The sequence below is a fragment of the Oryctolagus cuniculus genome, chromosome 15, assembly GCF_964237555.1.
Source record: "Oryctolagus cuniculus chromosome 15, mOryCun1.1, whole genome shotgun sequence".
Taxonomy (NCBI): domain Eukaryota; kingdom Metazoa; phylum Chordata; class Mammalia; order Lagomorpha; family Leporidae; genus Oryctolagus; species Oryctolagus cuniculus.
In genome coordinates this window covers 4,811,250-4,836,931 of record NC_091446.1, presented here as the reverse complement: position 1 = coordinate 4,836,931, position 25,682 = coordinate 4,811,250, and the positions used below count along the sequence as shown (strand labels likewise).

The 25,682-nt window shown below is 54.2% G+C and overlaps 1 protein-coding gene across 2 annotated transcripts in view; it reads left to right on the top strand.

The window, feature by feature from the left end:
- The window catches only part of DOCK1 (dedicator of cytokinesis 1), a 494,355-nt gene that overhangs the window by 35,594 nt on the left and 433,079 nt on the right, over positions 1 to 25,682 (top strand). For both annotated transcript variants that reach the window (XM_051833503.2, XM_008274844.4), the window contains exon 2: positions 18,454 to 18,537. In XM_051833503.2, the coding sequence (XP_051689463.2) occupies positions 18,454 to 18,537 (84 nt within the window). The remainder of the gene's footprint in view (positions 1 to 18,453; positions 18,538 to 25,682) is intronic.

Here is a 25,682-nt window from a genome sequence, read left to right as displayed (position 1 = left end):
AAAGAACCAGCAAGGAGAGCAGGGAGCTTTTCATTTTCTTGCTTACGGCGGTGAGCGAGTCTGAGTGACCCTGCCTGCGAGTCTTGGGGGGGTGGGGGCGCCACTGTGTGCGCTCTTGGGGCGAGTTTTCCTCTCCTTTCCTTTCTCCTCTTCTGTTGTGTCCTGTGCAGCAGCATCTCTGTAGGTGAGCAGATAGGGTTTTATGGCCTCTTGCTAAGTATTTCTCATCTCTTGCTAAGTACTTCTACCCTGGTGCAAAAGCAGTTTTATTATGTGATACTGTATTTTTATAGTCAATTGAAACCACTATTAAAGTACGACATTGCTCATCAGGCTCACAGCAGCTCTGCTGGGCCAGCCCCCGCAAACTGGGGCACCCGATCCTGGGAAGATCCCTGTGGATCCAGAGCCAGCGTCCTCGGCTTGACTCCTGTGGGGTCACACAGGGCCCCGGGCTTAGTCTGATGCCGTCGCATCCTGAACTTTGTTTATTTATTGTAAAATATACCGAGAGTAAAAGTACTCATTTTAACCGTTTTTTAAGATACACAGTTCAGTGGCGTTAAACACATTCTTGCACAACAGAAAACTGTGTCCTCCAGGCACCAGCTCCTCAGGCCACCCTCGCCCCAGCGCCAGGCTTCCGCTTCCTGTCTCTGTGACCACGTGTGTGTCCCTTTGTGACGGCCTCAGATCTCATCACACCGGGACCTCATCCATGCTGAGTAAACTCCATGGACTGGGGAGACCACCTGTGCCTGCCTCGACCCTCGGGCTGTTTGCTGTTGTGAATCCTGGTGCGGGGAACGTGGGTGCGCAGGTGTCTGTCTGTGACCCTGCGTTCGCCCTATAGGCTGCACTCCCAGACGTGGATTTGCAGGATCACGTGCTGGCTCTCTGATTTTCTTTGGAGGAACTCTCCCAAGCAGTGACCTACACTTGCTGCACTGCTGTCCATCACAAAGGGTTCCAACTTCATCAGATCCTTATGGCACCTGTTATTATTATTGTTGTTGTTGTTGTCCTCCTGTCTTGAGGGTTACAGTGTTTTTTTGAATGAAGGACTTCATGCTTTCAATTTGCATTGGGCCCTTAAAATTGTGTAGCCGAGCCTGCTGGGAACCGACCATCTCTCAGGCTCGCCCTTCCGTGTTCAAGAGGATGGAGGTTTAGCCAGGTGCGGGGGACACAGAGGCTGGGGCTGCCCGAGCCTGCCGGTGGTTGCTGGCAGCCCAGGCGCGGGACAGTGTTCTCAGCAGACGACCAGCTCGCAGGGCGTGACTCCAGGCATGACTGCCGCAGTCCGTGCTGGGTTCTGGGTCTGGGCAGGCCTGCGAGGCCCTGTTATGTAGGTGTGGAGAGCAGAGCTCACTGCACCTGCTCCTCTCACGGACAGCACGCCGCCTTCTCCACGTCTTTGGGCTCTTTCCAGGGAAGACAAATTGATCAGGCTGCTAACTACGGGAAGATTGGTCCTGTGTGCCCTGGGAACCCACCCTGCACGCTAGTTGGCTGCAACGGTGGTGGGTAAGGGCAGGGTGGGGCCGGCCTCGTCCACCTGCCTGGTGAAGCAGGCGGCAACAGCAAGCGTCGCAGGTCTGGCTGGGGCCCTGGCTGTGCGGGTTATGGGCTCTCCCCGTTGTGCCTGGCTTCCGCCTGCAAGTGTGAAAACACTTTCTCCCAGGCTGCCCCTGCCCAGTGTTGGTTCTCCCTCCTGGGAACAAGAGGGGCTGTGTCTGGGCTGCACGGGCGCTAGGAGGAGGTCATTGCAATTAGCATCCGCGTGCACAGCCTTCTCCCTCCAGAGTGCAGCCCTCTGTCGGGGCTTCTGGGTGGGTGGGAGTGCCCCGAGAGAGGAGGCCTGGGCTTGTGACCCTGCCGGGGCCCTGCAGAGTATGAGCGTCTCCCCACTGCTCATTCAGAAATGACTGCACCCTGTGCTGGTCCAGCAGAGTGAGTGGCAGGGAGAGAGGTGCTGGGGGTGGGGGTTGGGAGAGGGAGGGGGCAGGGAACAGGAGGAGGGCACAGCAGCAGGCTGGCTGGGAGACAGCCCTGTAGTGGCGGAGGTACTTTCCGTGCGCCTTGCCGCTGGAGGAGAGCGGATCGCCCCGCACACTTGAGTTCTTATTTTAGCTGACATTGACAGTGCACATGCTCGGGGCAGCCCTGGCTGGGGGAGCGTGTGTGTGTGTGTGTGTGTGTGTATGTTATTCTACATACCTGTTGTGCCCATTTCACAGAGGGAGAGACTGGGGTTCCCAGAGCTTGGGTTGCCTGTCCAAGGGCACGGAGCAGGCAGGGACTTGGGGTTGAGCCTGCTTTGACTCTGAGAGCACAGCTCGGAGGGAGAAGGGGGCCAGCCTGCCTTGTAGTAGGGCTGGGGCCCTGGGGCAGCTGAGGTGAAGTGGCCGCGACTGGGGAGTGGGTGTGCCCTCACTTCTCAGGCACAGCACACAGCCGCCCCTGGCCTCCCTTCCCTCCTCTGCACAGAGGGGATGTGGGCACACTGGTCTGCTCCCCAGGGCATTGCAGGAGGCTGGGGTCAGAGCAGAGCCCGGAGGGAGGGAGACAAACGCTCTAACTGGGAGGCAGGGAGCCCTGGCCCAGCTGCAGGGGGGACACACACAGGACAGAGGCTCCTTCATGTGCGCGTGGCTTTGTTGTTTTGAGGGCTTGATGGTTTCTTAATCTTCACTTTTATTTTTTATCAAAGCTAAATAATGTTACACTGCAGAGGAGGAATTTCAACAAACTACAAAGAAACCAAATGTTTCCTTGGTGACAAGTGAGTCCCTGGGGAGCAGGGGCTGCCTCCCTCTTGCAGCACTAATGGGGGTTCCCCTCCAGATTGGGGGACCCCTGCTGGCTCTCCAGAGGTGGCTTGCCAAGTGCAACTTTGCAAAACTGTGAACACTGCTCATCACTGGCTGGAAACAGGTTTCGCAGGATTCATGGCAGCCTTATTTATAACAGCTCCAAACCCGAAATCAGTGAGTCGGATGGCAGCCAGCAGGCGAACGAGAAAGCCCAGTGATCCAGGGTACAGTGGAATCCTTTCTGTCCAACAGTTAAAAAGGCGAGCACCTGATACAGCGCCTGATAAACCGCTAAATGCTGAACGGAAGAGCACATGTGTACATACACACACACACTACACACACACTGCACACACACGTGCAAGTTCATGGAAAAAATGGAATTAAAGGGTATGTTGATTTTGGTGCAAAAATATTGAAATCCGTGAATAGTATTTTTTCATAATATGCATTCCCGAGGACTTTTTGAAGCCCTCTTGCACGTATGCATGTACATATGGAGACCCCTTGTGTGTATGTGTGTATGTGTGTGCGTGTAGGTATCATTCCATTTATATGTAGCACGAGAATTGGTACAGTTTACCTGAGTAATGGACATCAGACAGTGGTGTTGCATGGGTAAATTTCCTAGACAGGGACACGGGCAGACACCTGTGCCTTGTTGTTTTGGGTGTACGCCATGTCAACAAAGACCTGGGACGCAAGTTGTGTATTTTACTATCTCTATTAATTACGTGTGAATAGGACGTACCGGGCAGATGTCCGTGAGGACATCCATGCGTAGCTGGGTGCCCTCTTGCTTGTGAGGTGTTCTCTCTCTAGGTGGCCCCAGAAGCCCCCCACCCAGAGGGCGGCCTGAAAGGGAAGAAATGGCTTCTCTGCCATCTTGGCTTAGCGGTCCCCACGTCGTTGTGGGGGCCGACCATGTGCAGGTAGCAGGAGGGGTGTGTGGAGCCAGCAGGGAGAGGTTGAGGCCCTGCTGTGTGAAGCGGGAGGTCTGCTGGGGAAGATGGAACACTGGGGCCCCACGGTAAAGGCCGGGGCTCTGGTGACCTCACCCAGATTCCAGGGACTGGGACCGTGCGGAGTCCTCCTCTCCCCCTGGTGGGTGCTGCTCAGCTCTTGCCCCCTGGCTGCACCCAGGTCTCTTCTCCGAGAGGTCCCGCATGTGGACAGCACCTTCACCAGGTAGAATCGCCACCGGCCAGCTCCGACTGCCCCCTGGTTTGCTCTGCTGGCTGTGTGTGCAGGTGCCCACGGGAGGCTGCTGGCTCCAGTTGCCCAAATGGGAGCATCTGTGCTTCTCTTGTGGGAGTGGGGCTGGGACTCCAGGATGCGCCTGTCTCATTAGAGGGGCGGGCTCGTCTCCGCCAGCTGACACCTGGGTCTGGTCTTTGGTTTCCAGTGTGGAGCAACTGCAAACACAACCATGTTTTCACCCCTAGTGGATCCAGGATTCAAAAGATGGTCTTGCAGCCTGAATCCCTGTACTGTTTTATTTATTTGTGCTTTTCTTCCATTTGTTTTCTTATTTTATTCTAATGGTAGTGAGACAGAGAAAGACAGAGGGAGATCTTCTCTCTGCTGGTTCATCCCCCAAATGCCTGCAACGGCCAGAGCTGGAGCCAGGGACGTTTCTCTATCTGGATCTACCACAGATGGAGCAGGAACCCAAGTATTGAGCCATCAGTTGCTGCCTTCCAGGGTGTGCATTAGCGGGAAGCAGAGTGGGAACTTGAACCCAGGCACTCATAGGGGATGTGGGCATCCTAAGGGCGTCTTAACCCCTGCTCCAAATGTCTGCCCCTGTACTGAAGAATGAAATGATGCAGTCAGCAAACACTGCGGCACCAGGTGCCAGGCGTTGTGGAGCTCGGATGCTGAGATGGAGACAGTGCAGGGTGGGGGAGGGGTATTGGGCCCCAGGGGGCACAGGGGTCTGCAGCCCCGTGGGGTTCAGAGGAGCTGTTGGGGAGCTGGGGCTTTATTCGAAGCTGCGTTTGGCAGACATTTGTTGGACACCTGTGATGTGAGCTGTGCATCCAGCAGTGAGCGGCAGATGGGCAGGTGTCTGGTGTTTTTTTTGGGGCGTGGAGGGGTGCTGTCAAGAGCACGTGTGAGGGTACCGTTCCATCCTCACTGGGGGAATGGGGAGTGACGGGGAAGGATTTCATACCAAGGTGAGGGGCCAAGCCTGCCAGTGAGCTCTGGATGGAGACCTGGGGGGAGGGCACACGGCCGCCTGTGGTTCAGTCCGCGGGATCCCTTCTGTTCCCCTTGGTTGACTGCTGCTTTATTTGTGAACTTCATGTGCGCTTACATGTACATATATGTATCTCTACTGCATGTGAATTTCATGTGTGCTTACATGTATATATATCTAATACATGTGGGTTTCACATGGGTTTACATGTACAAATGTGTATCTGTATTGCATGTGAATTTCACGTGTGCTTACATGTACATATATGCTAAGCAAATGTGCATTCTGAAATGTTCCCTTTTCTTTATTGATCACCATCAATTTTAGACTTAAGGATTTGACATGTGAGGAGGGGGAGGGGGAGCAGCAGCCTCATTTCTGCAGAACAAGTCACTGAGGCTTTTTTTGGTAAGATTTATTTATTATTTATTTGAAAGGTAGAGTTACAGAGAGGCAGAGGCAGAGAGAGAGAGAGACAGAGAGAGGTCTTCCATCTGCTGGTTCACTCCCCAAATGGCCGTAATGGCTGGAGCTGCGCCGATCCGAAACCAGGAGCCAGGAGCTTCTTCCGAGTCTCCCACGCGGGTGCAGGGGCCCAAGGACTTGGGCCATCTTCTGCTGCTTTCCCAGGCCACAGCAGAGAGCTGGATGGGAAGTAGAAAAGCTGGGACTCAAACTGGTGCCCATGTAGGATGTCAGCACTGCAGACTGTGGCACAGCGCCGGCCCCTACTGAGGTTTATCTGTGAAGCCCAGGAAGAGGAGTTTGGGGAGGTGACAGTGGAACCTCATCACCTGGTGTCACAAGTCAGTGATTCTGGGCCGTGTTTGTTTCTTCTCCTTCCCTCCTTCCTTTCTTTTTCTTTTTTTCTTTTTTTTTTTTTAAGATTTTATTTGCTTGAAAGGCAGAGTTACGGAGAGGGGGAGAAACAGAGAGAGATCTTCCATCTACTGATTCACTCCCCAGATGGCCACAGTGGGCAGGGCTGGGCCAGACCAAAGCCCAGAGCCAGGAACTTTGTGTAGGTGCAGGGACTGAAGCACTTGGGCCGTCCTCTCCTGCTTTTCCAGGTGCACTAGCAGGGAGCTGGATTGGAAGTGGAGCAGCCTGGACTTGAACTGATAGCCATTTGGGACGCGGGTGCCACAGGCTGAGGCTTAGCCTGCTATGCCACAACGCCGACCCATAAGCCCAGTGTTTCTGTCCCTACCTGGTTTTCCTTTTCTCCCGTGATGGAGACCCCAGCTGGCCTGTGCTTCAGAGGTCCCCAAGCCTGTGCCTGTTGTCCGTGTGGTCCGTGTGGGCCCTGAGAAGATGAGTGGACCCTTCGGGAAAGTGCAGGGCCTGGCTGGGTTCAGAGCAGAGGAAGAAACAACCGCCCTCTTGTCAAACCCTGGGGAGGTCCTGGCTGCCCGGGGTGCAGTCTCACCGAGACCAGGCCTGGTATCCCAGCAGGCAGCCTCCTGGGGCTGGCAGTGGCTAGTGGCCGGGTCGGCCGTGCGAGGTCGCTGTGAAGTCCCCGTTGCCAAGCTGTGAGCGCTGGGTTATTTTGTTTCGATTATCTTCCCAAGTTGCAATAACCTTTCTGTCTGACCACAGAGATTCACTCTCCCCTATGTCTCCTTGCTCCTGAGCAAAATTCAATGCAAAAATAGATAATTTCAGGTCATCTAAGTCTTTTATTTTTTGCGAATGTGGAAGACCTTCAGCACGAGAATGAGTTTGTGAAAGTTTATGAAAGATGGAAATGGCAAAGCAGGCAGAGCAGCGAGGCCACGTGCACCCGCAGCCCGGTGCATGTCCTCAGTGTCCTGCAGGCTTCCGCACTGTGGCCTTTGGACAGACCGAAAGGCGACAGTTGCAGGCTCGTTGCGGGTAAGGCATAAAGTGATGTTTTATTCTGAAGGAAGATATTAAAATGTCTTTGGATTGTGTTTATCAGTTCAATTAGAATTGGAGCAGAGCCTCTTTTGTGTGTTTCTGTTCAGTCTTATCTTCACCATCCCGCCCACCTGTTTCTGTCCCAAAGGCAAAACGGATGCTGAATATCAAATGACCTCCCTCCCTCCCCCTCCCCCCATTTCTTTAATTACTTGGGTGAGCTCCTTGATTCTGATATCTTAACATTGTACAAAATACGCAAAACACTGCTGCAGGATGTGTGGTTTATGGATAGAGAAACACTGTGTTAAGAAAGAAAGATATTACTTGGTGATTTTTATCTAAAGATTAATTTTATTTATTTGATAGGCAGAGTTACAGAGAGAGGCGGGGAGGCAGAGATAAAGAGAGAGAGGTTGGTATCCCATCCACTGATTTACTTCCCAAATGACTGCAGCAGCCAGGGCTGGGCCAGGCCAAAGCCAGGACCTTCATTTGGGGCTCCCACTTGGGTGCACCCATCTTCCACTGCTTTCCCAGGCCATAAGCGGAGAACTGGATTGGAAGAGGAGCATCTGGGACACAAACCGGGGTCCATATGGGATGCCAGCACACTAGTAGGGAGCTGGATAGGATGGGGAGCCACCAAGACTTGACCCTGCACCCATATAGGGGGCCTGTGTTGCAGGCGACGCCTTTACCCGCTGTGCCACTAATGCCGGCTCCCGTTCAGTGACTTTGAATGTGGTACCATTTTTCATGGAATGTGGGGCATTCTGTCAGACACACACACACACACACACACACACACGTTTGCCTGTGGAAACGCAGCTGGAGGTGTTCTTGGTCCTGGAGCGCCTCTCCTGCTTGACCATGCTAGGGGATGTGGAGCCACGGGGTCTTCCACTCCCAGGAATGGGAGATGTGTGGTCCCTGGGGAACTGGTGCTCATATGCCGTGGGAACCTTTCCTTTCCTTTTTTTTTTTTTTCCTTTTTTTTAAGATTTATTTTATTTATTTGAAAGAGTTACAGAGAGAGGCAGACAGAGAGAGAGAGAGAGAGGTCTTCCATCTGCTGATTCACTCCCCAGATGGCTGCAATGGCCAGAGCTGTGCTGATGTGGAGCCAGGAGCTTCCTCCGGTCTCCCACGTGGTGCAGGGGCCCAAGGACTTGGGCCATCCTCCACTGCCATCCCAGGCCACAGCAGGGAGCGGGATCAGAAGAGAAGCAGCTGGGACTAGAACTGGCACCCATATGGGATGCCGGTGCTTTAGGCCAAGGCTTCCACCCACTGTGCCACAGCGCCGGCCCTGGGACCCTTTCCTTTCATGCGTTGTGCCTTTAGTTGTGATAAAATAGACGTTGCCTGCCACAGCATGTGGCACGGGGCACCCTTGCGTTGTAGGCAGCTGCGCTCAGCACTGAACCACCAACGCCTCTCCAGGCATCGTTGGCAGCCTCTCCACCGCCGTCTCCCAGCTGTTTTGTCTCCTCCGTGAACCCTGTCCATCCTCAGCAGAAGCGCCCCGCCCCTCCCCTGGCCCCTGGCAATCACCCAGCCACTTCCTGTCTGTGCATTCGACTTCTCCCGGAACCTCCCACACTGCAGTCACTCAGTGTGAGCGGTCGTCTCCTCGCCCAGCGCCCGTCTGCAAGGCTCATCCGTGACGTCCTGCGGCTCCGGGGCTCGCCTTGTGCGCATCCCTCTGTCAGCGCACAGTGGGCGGCTCTCGTGGCTGATGCTGCCGTGAGTGGGTGTGCACTTGCCTCTCGGGTCCTTGTTTTACTCCTCCAGGCACACACCTGGAGCTGGGATTGGAGCAGCCTCACTCGTGGGTTTGCTGTTTCCCACCGTAGCTGCCCCACGTCATATTTACATGCAGGGTTCTAATTTCTTGGCACCTCACCAGGACTTGTTATTTTTCCACCCTTTTTTTTTTTTTTTTTTTTTGTAGGAGGGGAAGTAATAACAGCAATCCTAGTGGGTGTAAAATGATATTTCCTTGTTTTTGAGTGGACTGGGTTGTTAAGCTTTGTTTCATGTGTGTGTTGGCCATTTGTGTCTTTTCTTTGGAGAAATGTCTATTTCAAGTCATTTGAACATTTTTTAATTATTTTTTTTTGTTGAATTGTAGGATTCTTGATACATTCTAGATACCATTCCCATAGCAGATGTTGGATTTATGAGTACTTTCTCTCATTTTGTGAGTTGCCTTTTTACTCTGTTAATACTATCTTTGGTGCCCAACAGTTTAATTTTGAGTTTTTTTTCTTCTGTTGCCTATACTTGTGATATCATACCCGAGAAGTTATTGCCAAATTCTTATCATTTTTCCCTATATTTTCTTCTGAGAGTTTCATTTTTTAAGTTTTGGTCTTTCATCCACCATAGTTCTTGTGAATGATAGGAGATTCCAGCTTTTTATTTTTTTATTTTTTGGCAAGTGGCTGTCTAGTTCCCTCAGCACCGTGTGTTGAAAGGACTATCTTTTCCCATTGAATGGTCTTGCACCCTTGTTAAAGTCACTGGACCTTATTTCTGGGCTCTGTTCTTTTCCACTGGTCTCTGTGTTTGTCTTCATGCCAGCACCACCGTGTTTTTATTACTGTAGCTGTAGGAAGTGTGGAAATCTGGGCATGTGAAGCCTGCAACTTTGTTCTTCCTTTTAAGGATGCTTTGGCTGTTCTGAGAGCCCAGATCCTTCGATTTCTGAGAAGCATTGTTGGGCTGTCAGTGGGAATTGCATCCGTTGATCATTTTCCATGCAGACGTCTAAATAATATCAAGTCTCCTCCTCCATAAACGTGAGCATCATTCCATCTGTTTGTGTCTAATTTCTCTAAGTAACGTTTTGCTGCCTTCATTGCTCGTCCTTTGTCTCCGTGGTTAAGTTTATTCCCGAGTATTTTCTTACTTTTATTCATTTCATCTTCAAAAAGTATTAGAGACAGCACTTTTAGTATTAGAATGAGGCTCTAAGAACCAGCGTAGGCTTCCTTTCCCACCCTCCCCTCCCCTCCATCTGGTGTTAGAGAGCCCACTGTGTGTCAGGTGTTGTCAGGTGTTGCCCCAAATGGGGCGTGGGTCTGTGCTTGGTTCCCTCGCAGCCGGATGGAGCAGGCACAGACCACAAGCTGCTTGTAATAGGAGGTAGTACGTGTTCCGACTCAGCGCCTGTCATCTCTCTGGGGCTCTGACCCAGCTGAAGGCGTTTGCGCCTGAGTCAGTCCTGGGAGGAGTGGGCTGGGTGTCACAGAAGCCGGCAGTGGTGCAGGTGGCAGTCTCTGAAGGGAGTTCAGGAGCCCCATTTCCCAGCTCCCTAAGCCTCCTGCTTGTTGAGGGCTGACGTATTTCTTCTTTTATTTGTGGTTACTGGCGCCAAATTCCCGTGAGGACTGTTATTGGTAGTGTTGATTGTTAGCTACTTACAACGATGTAGTAGACTTTGTTCTCCAGCCTTGCCGAGTGTCGGGAGTGGGGGGGCCGTGTGCCCCAAGGTCAAGTTTCAACGATGTGTGTAACGTTCTGATTCTCTCTGCCTGGTATTTCCTGAGTGGCCAGGGGTGTGAAAGGGTTGTTTCTAAGAGACCAGGTGATGCCGCTGCAGCTGGTTCAACTCTTTTCTCAAACCCCTGGTGCTGGCTTGGCATGGATCAGAGCAGGCACGGAGAGAGGATTGGGGAGTGCTGAATGTGTGTGGCTAGCTTGGACTAAGCGAATGCCATGTTTGGAAACACCCAAGGGCAGGCGGATGGGCCTTGGGAAAGAGGCTGTAAGAAGCCTGAGAGGATGCAGGCCACTGACCATCTTTTCCATCTGTTGACAGAACAAAGATAGGAGATTACAGATGCAGCTACACATGTTGAGTTTTCCAAACAACTAACGTTTAAGTTGCTACTTGAAGTCCTGAAGTCACGTTCCAGAGCGCGTAGGATTCAGAGAAACCCTGAGCCGAGCTAATTCAGAGAAGTAACGTGTGGCCAAGTCTGCAGCTTCCATGCGATAAGCAGGCTTTGCACCTAAGCACTGATGGTGGAAAAGACCCAGAAAGAACCAGGAAAGCTGATGTTGTGTCTTTCTTACTGATTCAGTCTCAGGTTCCTGGATCTTTCTGCAGAGGGCAAGAGTATTTTGAAGAGGAACAAATGATAGGTTTTTGCTTTCCCTCCATTGCAAACTGCACAAGAATGAATGCTTTGTGATCTGGATAGAGTGAGTGAGTTTTTATTGAGTGCCTGCAAAGCCTGGTGTTAGCGATTATGGGAAATTCAATGGTTAACAAATGTTTACCTCCCTTGAGAAGTTTGTGTTCTGGTGGGAGAGACGGAAAAGCAACTCCACAAAGTACTGGGATGGTTGACAGTGTATAGGGAAGTGCGGGCGTGCCTGCAACATATCTTTGGTGGTTCGACATCAGGGAGGTCCTGGATAAGGATTCAGAATTAAAGACTGACTTGTGGACAAGTGGGGTGGTCAGAGGTTGAGGGAGCAAGGACATTCCTAATGGCTAGAGCAACTCGGGGCAGGCTGGGGGCAGGTGAGTGTGTGGAGTTGAGGTTGGAATGGTGGGGTGGAGTCAGATCCTACAGAGCTTTGACCACTGGGCTGGAGGAGTTAGCATGATTCAGGAAGTGGAGCGGATGGTGCGGCAATCGGAGTGAGCCTTCGGGAGGGGGACTCCGGTGGGGAGAAGAGGAGGGGTGCGTACGTCTCACTGAGCGGTGCTGGAGGCTTGGGCCAGGCAGTGTTGGGTGCAGAGACTGGGAGGGCAGACACAGTGGCCCAGGGCTGTCCCCTTCAGCAAGTCAACTCCTCTGCAGCCTTGCTGTTTTCATCTGTTAAATGAGTTGATGGACTGTCGTGGGTTTTTTCTTTCTCGTGAGAGAGTAGTCCTGTAGGTTTCGGTTTTTCCCCTGAACGGAGTTGCATTGTATCCTATAGTTGGTCCGCGGTCATCGGAGGGTTTTCCGTTCTTGATTCTGTTGATGTGATGAGTTGTACCCATTGGTTTTCGAATGTGGAGCTGGCTTTTGTTTATGGAGTTACCCTGCCTTGGGTTCTTCCTTGTAAGGAATGAGACGTTCATTAGCAGGGGTTTCAGACGTGGTGGTCATCAGGAGTGGAGCGTGAACTCCGGGCTGGACCTTGTGGTTTCTGGTGAACCACTGAGTGAGGCCCTGCGGGGTCTGGCCGACTCTGGCTGGTGGCTGGGGATGAGACCGACTGTGTAGGACTCTGTTTCTCCAGACTGTTTGCAGGCTCTGTGTGCTTCTGCACTGGCTGCTCGTTCATGGGTAGACCCTGAGCTGCTGTCAGCCCTGATTGAGGAGAATGAGAAAGAAAATCTATATTTACCTCATAGAACTCTTGTGAGGTAAATTGGTCTGAGCACACAAAGCTTTTAACTCACTGCCTGGGCCATGCATATCCTCAGTAGGTATGAGCCGGTGTCATTGTCACCGTCAGCCTTTTTACCACCACAATCATCATTATCACCACTGCTTTTATCTTTCTCATCACCATCATTATCAGCACTGCCATCATCATCACCATCACCATCATCACCATCAGCTTCATCGCCAACACCGCCACCACCACCACAGTCATCACCATCATCATTATCACCATCATCATCCTCACCTTCATCACCACCGGCACCACCACCACCATCATCACCATCATCACCACCATCACCACCATCAGCTTTATCACCATCACCACCACCACAGTCATCACCATCGTCATTATCACCATCATCATCATCACCATCAGCCTCATCACCACCTGTACCACCACCACCACCACCACCACCACAGTCATCACCATCATCATCCTCACCTTGATCACCACCGGCACCACCACCATCAGCCTATCACCATCATCACCATCAGCTTTATCACCATCACCACCACCACCACCACAGTCATCACCATCGTCATTATCACCATCATCATCCTCACCATCATCACCACCATCAGCCTCATCACCAGCATTATCAGCACTGCCATCACCATCACCATCACCATCACCATTGTCAGCACTGCATCATGATCACCACTGTCAGCCTCATCACCACCATCACCACCATCACCACCACCACCAGCCTCATCACCATCACCGTCAGCCTCATCACCATCACCGTCAGCCTCATCACCACCACCGTCAGCACTGCCATCATCACCGCCAGTGCTGCTGTCATCATGATCACTGCCAGCATCTTTGTCACCATCACCACCATCACCACCATCGTCAGCACTGCCATCATCACTGCCAGCGCTGCTATCATCATGATCACTGCCAGCATCTTCGTCACCATCACCAGCATCACCGTTATCACCATCGTCACTGTCACCGTTGTCCTCATTACCAGCAGCAGCAGCAGCAGCACGGTTCCCACCAGCACCGTTCCCACCAGCTCTGATCCTGTTCAGCCGCCGCAGCTGCTGCCCCTGGTGGCACCGCCGGCAGCGCTGTTGGCGGTGCTGGAGTGCATGGAGGTCTCCTTTCTTTCTCGTGGATTCATGAGCCACAGTTCTTCCCCTAAAACCACCGGGAAGCCGTTAAGAGCAGGTGATTGAGCGGCAGTGATTAGTCTGCTGCACGTCGTCAGTGAGGCACAGATCACAGTGTTAATTTTTTATTGGAGCAAACAGATCCGCGTACTCACTCTGGGCTGCTGCTGTCTCCTGCAGCAAGAGAAATAGACAAAGCAACCAGGAGCTACCATCAGGTGCTTGGTGTCTGCCTGCACATTTCCCACACCAGCAGCAGTGACGCTTCCACACTGGACAGTGTGTCCAGGAGTGAGAGTCCAGTGGACGTGCGTGCCCTGGAGCCCTCGGTGTCCAGGCTGTACCGGAGGCAGATGGGTTTGAGAAGGAGGCTGGACGAAGCAAACAGCCCCACACAGTCCCAGAAGCAGCTGGGCCGTGATGACTGCTCTCCTCTGGAGTCGTTCCCAGACCTCAACTGACCAGGGAAAGAAAGGAGAAAAGCCAGTGACACCATAAGCACCGTCCTCGTGCGCCGCCTCGTTAAGCCCAGTGCCGCTGTCCTCACTGTCTCCAAGGGAGATGCTCCGCTCTTCCTCCTCCCTGCCCTTCCCCCTCCCTGTAAGGGACCACTTGGAAAGGTTGAAAAATCAGAATAGGGAAGGGTCTGTTTATTTTTTAAAAATTTTCTGCATTCGCCAGCGCCGCGGCTCATTAGGCTAATCCTCCGCCTGCAGCGCCGGCACACCAGGTTCTAGTCCCGGTTGGGGTACCGGATTCTGTCCTGGTTGCCCCTCTTCCAGGCCAGCTCTCTGCTGTGGCCCGGGAGTGCAGTGGAGGATGGCCCAAGTGCTTGGGCCCTGCACCAGCATGGGAGACCAGGAGGAAGCACCTGGCTCCTGCCATCGGCTCAGTGTGGTGCGCCGGCCGCAGCACGCCAGCCGCGGCGGCCATTGGAGGGTGAACCAATGGCAAAGGAAGACCTTTCTCTCTGTCTCTCTCTCTCACTGTCCACTCTGCCTGTCTGTCTATATATATATATATATATATATATATATATATATATATATATATATCCTGCATTGTCCTGGGCCTTCTCAGATGACTGGAGATTCGGGACCTACAGCCGTGGAACTGTCAGGTTTGGGTGCCGGTAGTAGGGGCGCCTCCTGCACTGAGGAACGGATAAATGAGCAGTGCAGTGCGTGTGTGCCTATAGTGCTCGTGGGCACTTTACCCACCGTTCCTTGCTGCTGTTCTCGCAAATGAGCACATGCGCCGTCTTATGCCGCATGAGACGTCTTGGGGCAGGCTGTCGGCAGGGCTGAGTTTCTCCGCAGGTGCAGGGAGAAGCCACTTCTGGAGGCTGCTGCCTCTTTGGCTTGATGTCGCCCCTCGTATATTTCTAAGTTTTTATTTATTAACATGAGAGGCAGAGAGAGAGAGAGAGCGCGCGCGCGCAGGTGAGCTCTCCTGTTTGCCGATTCACTCCTCAGATGCCTGCCATGGCTGGGAGCCTGAGTTCCGTCCCGGGCTCCCACGTGAGTGGCAGAGACCCACTTCCTGGAGCCGTCTCTGCTGGCTCCCAGGGTGAGCGTTAGCAGGAAGCCGCAGTCGAGAGCTGGGGGCTGGGTTTCGAACCCAGGCACTTTGACACAGGACACGGCATCTTCACCGGTGCCTTAACCGCCCGGCTAACCACCCGCCCACCTTTGCCCTTTCTTGTATGACTTGGACCCCCTCTCCTTCCCTCTGGACTCCGACCTCCTGCCTCCCTCCAGTGGGGACCTGTGTCAACCTTGGCCCCACCACAGAATCCAGCATCAAGGCCTCCCTCTCGGGGTCATGGGCTCGACCCCTTGCAGTGCCCCGCTGTCCGTGTCGGGTGGCACACGGCTTCTGAGGCTTTGGACGGGGCTGTCTGGGGTGCGCCACTATTCTGTCTGCCACGCTTCCTCCTCTCTCTCCCTCCCGGTCAAATGCCCGTGAGTAGTCGCGTTTTAAATTTGCCTTTATTTATGGGACGGTGTAGTTGTGAACCCTAAAATGAACCAGGGCTGGGGCCGGGCAGCTGTCTTGTGTGACCTGGGACCCCGTCGTAGCCCCCTGACGTCCTTCTCCTTCACCTGTAAGATCAGACTCTCGGCTCCTTTCAGGGTTGAGCGTGAGTTCCTGTGTCTGTTGCCTTCTGTTGTCCACATCGGGGAGGGGTAGGGTGTGCAGAGGGGGAGACGCTGAGGATGGAATCTGTGTCCCTTCTTCACCAGTGCCCACGACTGGACGTATGTACACGTGGCATGCTCATCTGATTTCGTGTTATATTTGAAGCGTTCATTTCTCGACATCTATGCCAGAACAGGCAGGGATGCGGTGCACACTGTGATAAATGCATGTATGTTTCCTAAAGGCTTAAAGATGTGGCTGTGCTGAGCTGGGGACAGCGAGCGTATGCTCTGGGCTTTCTGTACCTGACACAGGTACTTCTTGATAAAGACTCACTACAAAATGCTAAGTAAACTTAATAACTGCTAATAAGAGCCATTTTTGTCAGTTACAGCCACTTAAAGTTTATGAGTTTGGGGAAAAATGTAGGAAAATACCATAGAAAGTGGAATTTGGATTTTCTGCCTACGGATGGTCTTTGGTTCAGAATTTTTGTGAACGTGTGGAGGTGTTGGTGCTGCAGCTTTTGAGAAGAGTTGTGGTAGCAGCAGGTGTCTTAGGGACCTCCAGGCACTCACTGTGGACACCCTTGCGCCAGACCCATCGGCGGCATTATTTGCTTTAAGACACAAAGTGTGGTTCTGGGGGTGGGCATTGGCCTGAGGTTAAGTTGTCACTGGAATGCTTGCATCCTGTATCAGAGGACCTGGGCGTGAGGCCTGGCTCGTCTCTTGATTCTAACTTCCTGCTAATATGCACTCTCAGAGGCAGCAGGTGATGGCTCTCGTGTATGGGTCCCTAACACCCACATGAGAGACCTGGGTCCCTGACACCCCCATGAGAGACCTGGGTCCCTGACACCCACGTGAGAGACCTGGGTCCCTGACACCCACGTGAGAGACCTGGGTCCCTGACACCCCCATGAGAGACCTGGGTCCCTGACACCCACATGAGAGACCTGGGTTTGGATCCTGGCTCCAGCTTCCGCCTGGCCCAACCTTGGCTGTGGCAGACATTTGGGAATGAACCAGTTGGTGGGGAGATTCTCTGTCTCTCTAAGTAAGTGGATAGAAGTCTAAAATAGGCACACACAGTTCTGTGAGACACGTATATCACTGTCCTTGTTTTACAGATTGAGAAACCAAAGATGGAGAGACCATCCAGGCGGTCAGGCTGGGGCCTCCTTGGTCCATCTTCCCAGAGCACATGAGGGCTGTGTGGCCTGAGATTTGAGATTCTCTGCCAGCCCGAGACACTTCAGGCCACTCGGGTTTGTCAAGGCCACCCCTTGTTCCGCCAAGCAGCCGCCTGTCCTTGGCAGTGCCGGCATGAATGAATGATGGGAAAGTGTGTGGCCTCCTGCTCTCTGATAGTTTTTCCTTTAGTGGGGACGTCTTCACACACACACACACACACACACACACACACACACACGCACACACCTCTGTCATCAGTCTGGCTTCTCCAGCTAATGATGGACAAAGAGTTGGAAGAGCAGACACACCGTGGGCCCGGCTTTCTTGACGGGGCTCTGTCTCTGGGAGGTCCAGCGGCCAAGGCAGGGTGAAGCCCTGTGCGCGGGCATGGGCAGGCTGGCTCCTTTCCTTCTGTGGGAAGCAGGGCCCAGGCAAGGCAGTGTGGCTGGGAGGAGGTGGGATAGTGTCCCAGGTGGAGGTGGCCCGCCACTTGCCGGGGGAATTTCATGGGGTGAGGTGAGGGAGCATGAAGGATGTGACCTGAGCCCAGCCTCGTCCTGCTGGTGCGTGCGGGATGCTGGCGTGAGAAGTTTGGGGGTTTTGCAAAGGAGTGCACACCGAAGGCTGGGATCTTTCGGGTACAATCGATCGCGTAGGGCGTGGGCAAGCTAAATACCTGGGGCTGTGAACACCTCGTCCGTTTCCTTTGTGACAGTGATGTTTGACCTGAGTATGATTGAATTTAAGGGGAGAACTTCCAGTGTGCTTATTTCAGAGATGCGCAGCCTTTTCCAGGATGCTGTGTATCAGGACAAACACTGGGGATTTTAGACATGGTTGGGTGTCGCCGTCAGTTTGAAGCATTTCTTTTTGATGGTGGGCGTATTTTTATCTACTGTGATTGCAATGAAGTCTCTTGGCTTAATATCAACATTTGGTCACATGACAGTTTTTTCGAATCAGTTTGGTCAAAAGAATATTCAGGTCATGTGCTATTAGTTCATAGAGAAATAAAATCTACAGTGGGAATGAAAGATCTCGTGTGAAGTGGCGATTACAAGGCTGCTAAGAAGGTCTTCAGTTTCCTTTGTTTTGTAGGCTCTCACGTAAGTGGACTGTTCTTCAGGCCTGAGCGGAGTGAGGCTGTGACTGTGGCGCAACATGGGCCCTGCGGGGGGACATTTCCCTAAGTGATGGGGTCGGACACGGAAGGACAGACGGTCCAGTTCCACTTCTGTGAGGTTCCTGGAGCAGCGTGTTCACAGGACGGGCAGTGGAGGAGAAGTTGCTAGGGATTCGGCCCCAGCCAGCACGCGGCTTCCGTGCGGAGTGGTGCAGCGTTTGGAAATAGGTGGGGTGAGGGTTGCACGTCACTGAGGACACAATTGCCATCACTGAGTTATTTGCTTATAAATGGTGAAAGTGGCAAGTTTTATGTTATCTGTTGTGCCACGATGAAGTAACTGCTGTTTGTGGATGTCTGGTGTTTTGGGTTGTTAGGAATTCAGCTGTTCAGGCGAGCGGCTTTTTGTGTCTCTCAAGGAAAAGACTGCTGTTGTGGGTATTGGAGAGGGTGATCCCGGCAAAGCCTTTTTTTTTTCTTTCAATACTGAAAACAAGCAACATTCAAAGTAAGCAAAAATCACCCAGCACAGGCACTTCTGCCGCTATTAATGTGTTTTTCCTTTTCTTCTCCACAGCTTTTTACAACTACGATGCCAGGGGAGCAGATGAACTTTCTCTGCAAATAGGAGACACCGTGCACATCTTGGAGACTTATGAAGGTGTGTATGCATTTTTTATGATTTATTCATGTATCTTGAAATGTAGTGTTAGAGAGTGAGAGAGAGAGACAGAGACTGGTCTACTCCCTGCATGGCTGCAGTGGCCGGTGCTGGGCCAGACCCAAGCCAGGAGCCAGGAGCTTCATCCTGGTCTTGAGTGGCAGGGGCCCAAGCACTTGGGCGTCTTCTGCTACTTTTCCCAGGTCAGTAGTAGGCAGCTGGATTGGAAGTGGAGCAGCCTGGACTTGAACCAGCGCACATATGGGATGCCGGCATTGCAGTCGGCAGATTTACCCACTAGGCCACAGTGCCGGCCCCCAGTCTGAACGCATTGTGCTGTTGTTTAGCTGGGCAGTGGGCCCACTTTCCCGTGCCTCCTGGGCAGTGCGGCACCGCGTTAGGGAAACACAGGTGTCCTAGAAGATGAATGAAAACTCAATTCTCCCATTTTTAACCTCTAGAAGGAGACTCCTTGGCTCCTTATTTTGCAAGTTGATGTAAGGCTTGACTGGGTAGCTGGCTATGTATAAACCACACTGAAGACAGATCTTTTAGTGTTCAGGTCATTCTTTGGATGTGTCTGATGTGTGTTGTGAGTTTTTTTTTTTTTTTTTCAATACCTACACTTAGGGCCGGCACCGCGGTTCACTTGGCTAATCCTCTGCCTGTGGCGCCGGCACACCGGGTTCTAGTCCCGGTTGGGGCACCGGGTACTAGTCCCGGTTGCTCCTTTTCTAGTCCAGCTCTCTGCTGTGGCCCTGGGAGGGCAGTGGAGGATGGCCCAAGTGCTTGGGTCCCTGCACCTGCATGGGAGACTGGGAGGAAGCACCTGGCTCCTGGCTTCGGATCGGCGCAGCGCCGGCCGTAGTGGCCATTTGGAGGGGTGAACCAATGGAAGGAAGACCTTTCTCTCTGTCTCTCTCTCACTGTCTAACTCTGCCTGTCAAAAAAAAAAATATACTGACACTTAGATTTGTTAGCATGTCTCCAAGGAGCCACAGGGCGATTCTTATTTTCTTTCCATTTTAAAAATAATCTACGATCCCCGAGCAGATTGTCGCGTTATTCGGGATCTGGTCCCGTGCAGCGATTGTTAGACTACCCAACAGGAATCCTGTGGACGGCAGTGGTGCCCAGCGTCCTTGCCTCCCACGTGGCCGGCGTGGCGTCCTGCGGATGACTTGAGGGAGCCGTGTCTGGTTTCGTGCCGTGGGGAGGAAGCCGAGGCACGCTTGGCTTTTCAGGCTGCTCAGGCGGCAGGTCTTGTATGATCACGCTTTCTTGTTTTTGGCTTCGTTTCCTGCTCGCCGGGGTGATGCCCACGTCTCCTCTGAAGAAGAGCTGATTAAGGCGGGCAGCTTTCGGGCTGTGCATAGCTGAAGACTTCCAAGTGGAAGGGGAGATCGTGGACCCCCCCAGCAATCAGGGGCCTGGACTCTCCGCTCCGTCTCTGCCAGGTGCCTTGCCAGGAGTGAGTGGCCCTCAGGCTGTGTCCCCGGTGTCCCGCGTCGTCAGGGCCCGTCCGATGCATGCTGGCTTGGAATTCCCTTGCGTGCACCCTCTTCCTGTTGAACTACCCGACACTCGGTCGGCCTCTGCCCGGGAGCAGCTGCAGCTACAAAGCATGGCCAGGCCTTAGTGGGCGAGGGCTCGTGACTAGCCTTCTGCTAGTTTTCAGTTTGTCAGCTGACGGTGGGATTTCCTTATCTCCTCTCGGGACGTCGTGCCCCTGGCTGCGGGAAACACACAGAAGTTAAGTGGAGGTTAAGGAGCAAGCCGCCCGTCTCCGATGAAGGGAAATTGCTCTGACGTCTTTTTTATGTTTGCCTCCGGCTAGTGGAGGCGGAAAGCCTGGAGAACAAGCCCTGGGCGGTGTCGTCCTACCTGGGGAGGCAGAGGCTTCCCGGGAGGGAGGGGCGCTGAGCAGCGTGGTCCTCAGGCCATCCCTGGCCCTCGTCCTGCGCCCTCTGAGAAGCTTCCATAGTTGGCCTTTGATGTCCTGGCCGGCGTCCCGATAGAGGAAGTTCTTGAGTTTCCCAGCTAATCTTCCAAGATTCTGGTGAGCATGTTTCAGTCTTTGCAAAGACTTTTTTTTTTTTTTTATAGGCAGAGTGGACAGTGAGAGAGACAGAGACAGAAAGGTCTTCCTTTGCCGTTGGTTCACCCTCCAATGGCCGTTGTGGCCGGCGCACTGCGGCTGGTGCACTGCGCTGATCCGCTGGCAGGAGCCAGGTACTTCTCCTGGTCTCCCATGGGGTGCAGGGCCCAAGCACTTGGGCCATCCTCCACTGCACTCCCGGGCCACAGCAGAGAGCTGGCCTGGAAGAGGGGCAACCAGGACAGAATCCGGCACCCCGATCGGGACTAGAACTCGGTATGCCGGCGCCGCAAGGCGGAGGATTAGCCTAGTGAGCCGCGGCACCGGCTGCAAAGACTCTTTAGCGTAAAATGAATTCCTCTTCCCTGACAACTCACTTTTTGGGTTTAATCAGAATCCGAGCAGAGAGGGGCACACGGGAGGTAGTTTTGACTTTGGGGGAGCCCAGTGCTTTCTTGTCGTCAGACACTGTGGGGTCACGACCTTCCATCGTTTCCCACCTTTGCATCCCGCTCTAAGTTTCGTGGTTTTCTTGGAACTTAGCATTTTTCTCTCTTCCCTCCTCCCTACCTCAGGCTGTAAGAACATTTTTCCCGTGGTCAGGTTTGCCTTCCTTCTCCAGGGGTTGCGTTCGGAATCTACTGAGCTTGCTCCAGAGATAGGGTTTCTAGGCGGTCAGCCTTTATGGTTCGGATGACCAGTTTACCCTCGAGTTACGGCTGTTGTCTCTCTGGGGCTCAGGAGGGGTCCAGAGCATGGAGTGAAGAGAAGGAGATGTCCAGGTCACTCTGCAGGTGGGCATAGCGTGGAGAGGACTCACAGCCAGCAGTGTCCAGGTCAGCCCGACGATGGTCAGGCAAGAGCCACTGTGGCCATGGGGGTGCCACGGGGTGCCCAGCAGGGGCTCTCTGCTGTGTCCTCCTCTCTGTTAGGGTCCCCGTGGGCTGAATGCCGCACCTGGGGGAAGCTGCAGCCATCGCACAAAGATGAGGTGAATCCCTTGCTTCGGCCCAGACAGCTGAGCTCAGTTGATCCACGGCTTTGAAAGGGAGGTCAGGACGTGCTGGCCTGTGTCACGCCTCAACTGCCCGTCTCCCAGGCCGCCCCAGGCTCTTGCTGTGTTCAGGAAGCGTGCCTGTGCTTGCTTGCGTGGCTGTCTCTCGTTTGGGGCAGGTTGGTCAGCTACAAGCCCTGCCTGGGGGACTTAGCCAGCAGCCTGTTGTGAATCTCCCCCGACGTGCGCTCAGTCCCTGCCCTGACCTCCTGTCTCCTCCAGACTTCCAGTTATGTGACCTGGTTTGTCGGTTGACCCCTGCCTGTCGGAGGGACCTGGCAGTCTGTGAGCTCACGAGGGCACACAGGGTCCGGGCTGTTGGCTGTGTTTGTGCTGCCCAGGGCGCTCTCTGGCTTAGTTCGTTGGAGGAGCAATGCTTGCAGCCACATCTCGGGAGGAAACCCAAAGGTGTTCCTTTCGCTGTTAACAAGAGAAGCCGCCCTCTGTGAACATTAACTAAAGCGAGCCTGCTGGCCTTTTAGCCCTGCCCCTCCGCTGGTGCCCGGGTGGACTCTGCCTTGCTGTGTGCCTGCACTACCTGGTGTGGGGCTACTTTAGCTGTGTGCTGGAGTAGTTAGCTTATGGTGCTCATTCTGTGTGCGATGGTGAACTTTGGGGGTGCACTCTCGTCACCCCCATCTGCTTAGCCCGTGCCTCTGACTGCCCTGTGTGTGCGCGTCCCACCTCCCCCCAGCTGCCTCCCCTATCATGGGCACCTCGATGGGCTCCCCTTCCTGCCACACTGGGCTGTGCTGTGTGTGCGTCATGTCCCTGCTCTGCAGGCCTCGCTCTGCCCAGGCTGTCAGATGTCTCTGGGCTTTGTTCCCGGGAGGGGGTGGCCGGGTCTCTGCAGGGGCTGTGATGCGGGTGAGCAGAGGCTGCACGCCCCACTGCTAGCTGCCGTCCACACTCCGCTCCCAGTGCCCCGGGCCACGGCATCCTGTCGCGGGCCCATTTCGGCCGCTGTTGCTCCGTGTGCAGCGAGGCTGGGTTTTAAGCTTTCATTTCTCTGGTGGTGATTAAGTCTGAGCGTCTCTTCATAGCCGTGTCATCCTTTGGGGGCTGCTTCTCCATTGTTTATGAACTTACCTCATTTGTTGAATCGGCTGTCTTTTTCTTGTCTCTTTGCAGTATTTCTGTGTGTAGTCCCAGACGTTAACCCTTTGTCAGCTTCAGAGAAGGAAGAGCCAGGAAGGCTACCCTGATAGGATAAAGGCTGGTCCTTTAAGCTGGGTAAATGCAGCTTCCAGGCGACTCTCCCATGCGTCTTTGCTTTTCCGCGGTCCTGTCTGTGCACCGGTTCTGGGCCAGGGTCTTCAGTGTGGCTTCCAGGAGGCAGCCTCTCTGCTGTGCTCCCGATCAGTGTTTGGTCACAGAAGGGGATGATTCACTTGGCTGTGACTGGGGCTCAGCTCACCCTTTGCAAGGCTGCCGGAGTTCCGGTCTTTTCTTAGTGTTCTGAGAACAACTGTTTAATAATTCCTTGAAGATGTTGCTCATTTTAAAAAAGTATTTATTTGAAAAGAAAGAGGGACAGAGAGAGGGTCCATCCGGGTTCCCCTCCCCCACATGGCTGAAATGGCCAAGGCTGGGCCAGGCCAAAGCCAGGACTTTGGAAATTCATCTGGGTCTCCATAGGGGGCAGGACCCAAGGACGTGACCATCTTTTGCTGCCTTTGCTGTGCACAAGCAGGAAGCTGGATTGGAAGCAGAGCAGCTGGGGCTCGCTCCACCACTCATGAAATGCCGGCCTCGTGGGCGTGGCTGAACCCGCCGTGCAACAGTGCAGGCTTCGATGTTGCTCATTTAGCACCATTGCCTTCTGCTTCACGGTCTTCCTCTTCTCCTCTGCCTTTTTGGCAGGGCTGGGGGCCAGCTGGTGCAGCACCAGCCCACTTTCACCTCCGTCTCAGCTTGCCCACCCCCCCCCTCTGTCTCTCTCTCTCTGTCTCTCTCTGTCTCTGTCTGTCTCAGTCTCTCTGTCTCTCTCTGTCTCTCTCTGTCTCAGTCTCTCTCTGTCTCTGTCTCAGTCTCTCTCTCTCTCTCTCTCTCTGTCTCTCTGTCTCTCTCTCTCTGTCTCTCTGATATATACCCCAGTTTCTGAGGTTTCACTTCTATACAAAAAGCCACTCTTTGTTAGCTCTCTCAGCGGTCACTTTCCAGTGCTCTCCCTAACTCTTCGTGGAGCAGAGTCAGGATTTGCCTGTGAGCTTCCGGTTGGCTTTCCTGAAGCCGGCTGGCGCTGCCTCGGGGTAGGCCTTGGACATGGCAGTGGAGACCCTGCCTGGGCTGCCCACACCCCCTATTGGACCACCAGGGTTTGAGTCCCACCTCCACTTTTGATCCAGCTTCCTGTTGATGCACATATTGGGAGGCAGCAGATGATGGCTCCAGTGCTTGGGTTCCTGCCACCCACTTGGGAGACCCAGATTGAATTCCGGGCTCCCGGCTTCAGTCTGGCCCAGCCCTGGCTATCACAGGCATTTGAGGAGTGACCAGCTGATGGACAATCTCACTCTCTTTTTGTCTGTCTCTGCTTTCCTGCATTTCTAGTAGAATGAAAATAAGTAATAATAATAATAAAAAGCCCAGAGACCCCAGATGTTTGGGATGAGAAGATGCTGTGTGCATCACGCAGTGATGGGGGCATCGGGTGTGGACCCCAGGACATTTGCAGGGATGAGTCTCCCATCAGGCTGCTGGGAGCTGCCAAGGCTGTGGTCAGGCCCGAGTCACAGAAGGGCCTCTTCCCTCCCACAGTTACTGCCCACTGACAGCTCTGTGTCTCCCCTCTGCCCATGCTGATCTCTCTCCCTCACCACCCGGTGGATGGGAAGTTGAGTCCTGGCCAGGCCCCGAGGTGGTGAGTGGGCCCAGAGCTTCCTGTGCAGGGTGGAGTTTGCTACTGAATCTCTGTGAGGCTTGGCCACCCGGGGAGGAAGTTTGCCCTCAATAGGTTTTCTGTCTGGGGCAGTTCTTGGTTGTGCAGCAGGAGCGACCCCATCCCAGCAGGCCCAGGGAGACTTAGGAGACGGCTTTGCCAGCGCCTGCTCCATGCGGTTGGGGTGTGTGTCTCTCAGCTTCAGACGGCTGCTTGGGAGGGCCCGGGGGGCACGTGGGCAGGGCTGGGTGGCGAAGGCCCTGGGCTACCAAGACATGTCCGGCAAGGGTTGGAATGCCCTGTGTGACCCCCACAAGGCACCCCGCAGTGTTAGGGCTGCGGCTTCTGTGACAGAGACACTTCCCTGCTTCTGCAGCGCGCTGAGGTCCCCGTGGCAGGAAGGGGCGGCTGGGGGCCCGTGTCAGCCCATGTGCTGAGCGTGAGGGCGGCTGGGGGCCCGTGTCAGCCCGTGTGCTGAGTGTGAGGGCGGCTGTGGGCCCGTGTCAGCCCGTGTGCTGAGCGTGAGGGCGGCTGTGGGCCCGTGTCAGCCCGTGTGCTGAGCGTGAGGGCGGCTGTGGGCCCGTGTCAGCCCGTGTGCTGAGCGTGAGGGCGGCTGGGGGCCCGTGTCAGCCCGTGTGCTGAGCGTGAGGGTGGCTGGGGGCCCGTGTCAGCCCGTGTACGGATTGTGATGGCGGCTGGGGGCCCATGTCAGCTCATGTACTGAGTTTGAGTGTGGCTGGGGGCCCGTGTCAGTCCATGTGCTGAGTGTGAGGATGGCTGAGGGCCCGTGTCAGTCAATGTGCTGAGTGTGAGGATGGCTGAGGGCCTGTGTCAGCCCGTGTACGGATTGTGAGGGTGGCTGGGGACCCATGTCGGTCCATGTACTGAGTGTGGGGCCCGTGTCAGCCCGTGTACTGAGCATGGGGGCCCGTGTCAGTCCATGTACTGAGCATGGGCCCATGTCAGCCCGTGGACTGAGTGTGGGCCCGTGTCAGCCGTGGACTGAGCGTGGGGCCCGTGTCAGCTGTGGACTGAGTGTGGGGCCCGTGTCAGCCATGTGCTGAGCATGGGCCTGTGTCAGCCATGTACTGAGCACGGGGCTCGTGTCAGCC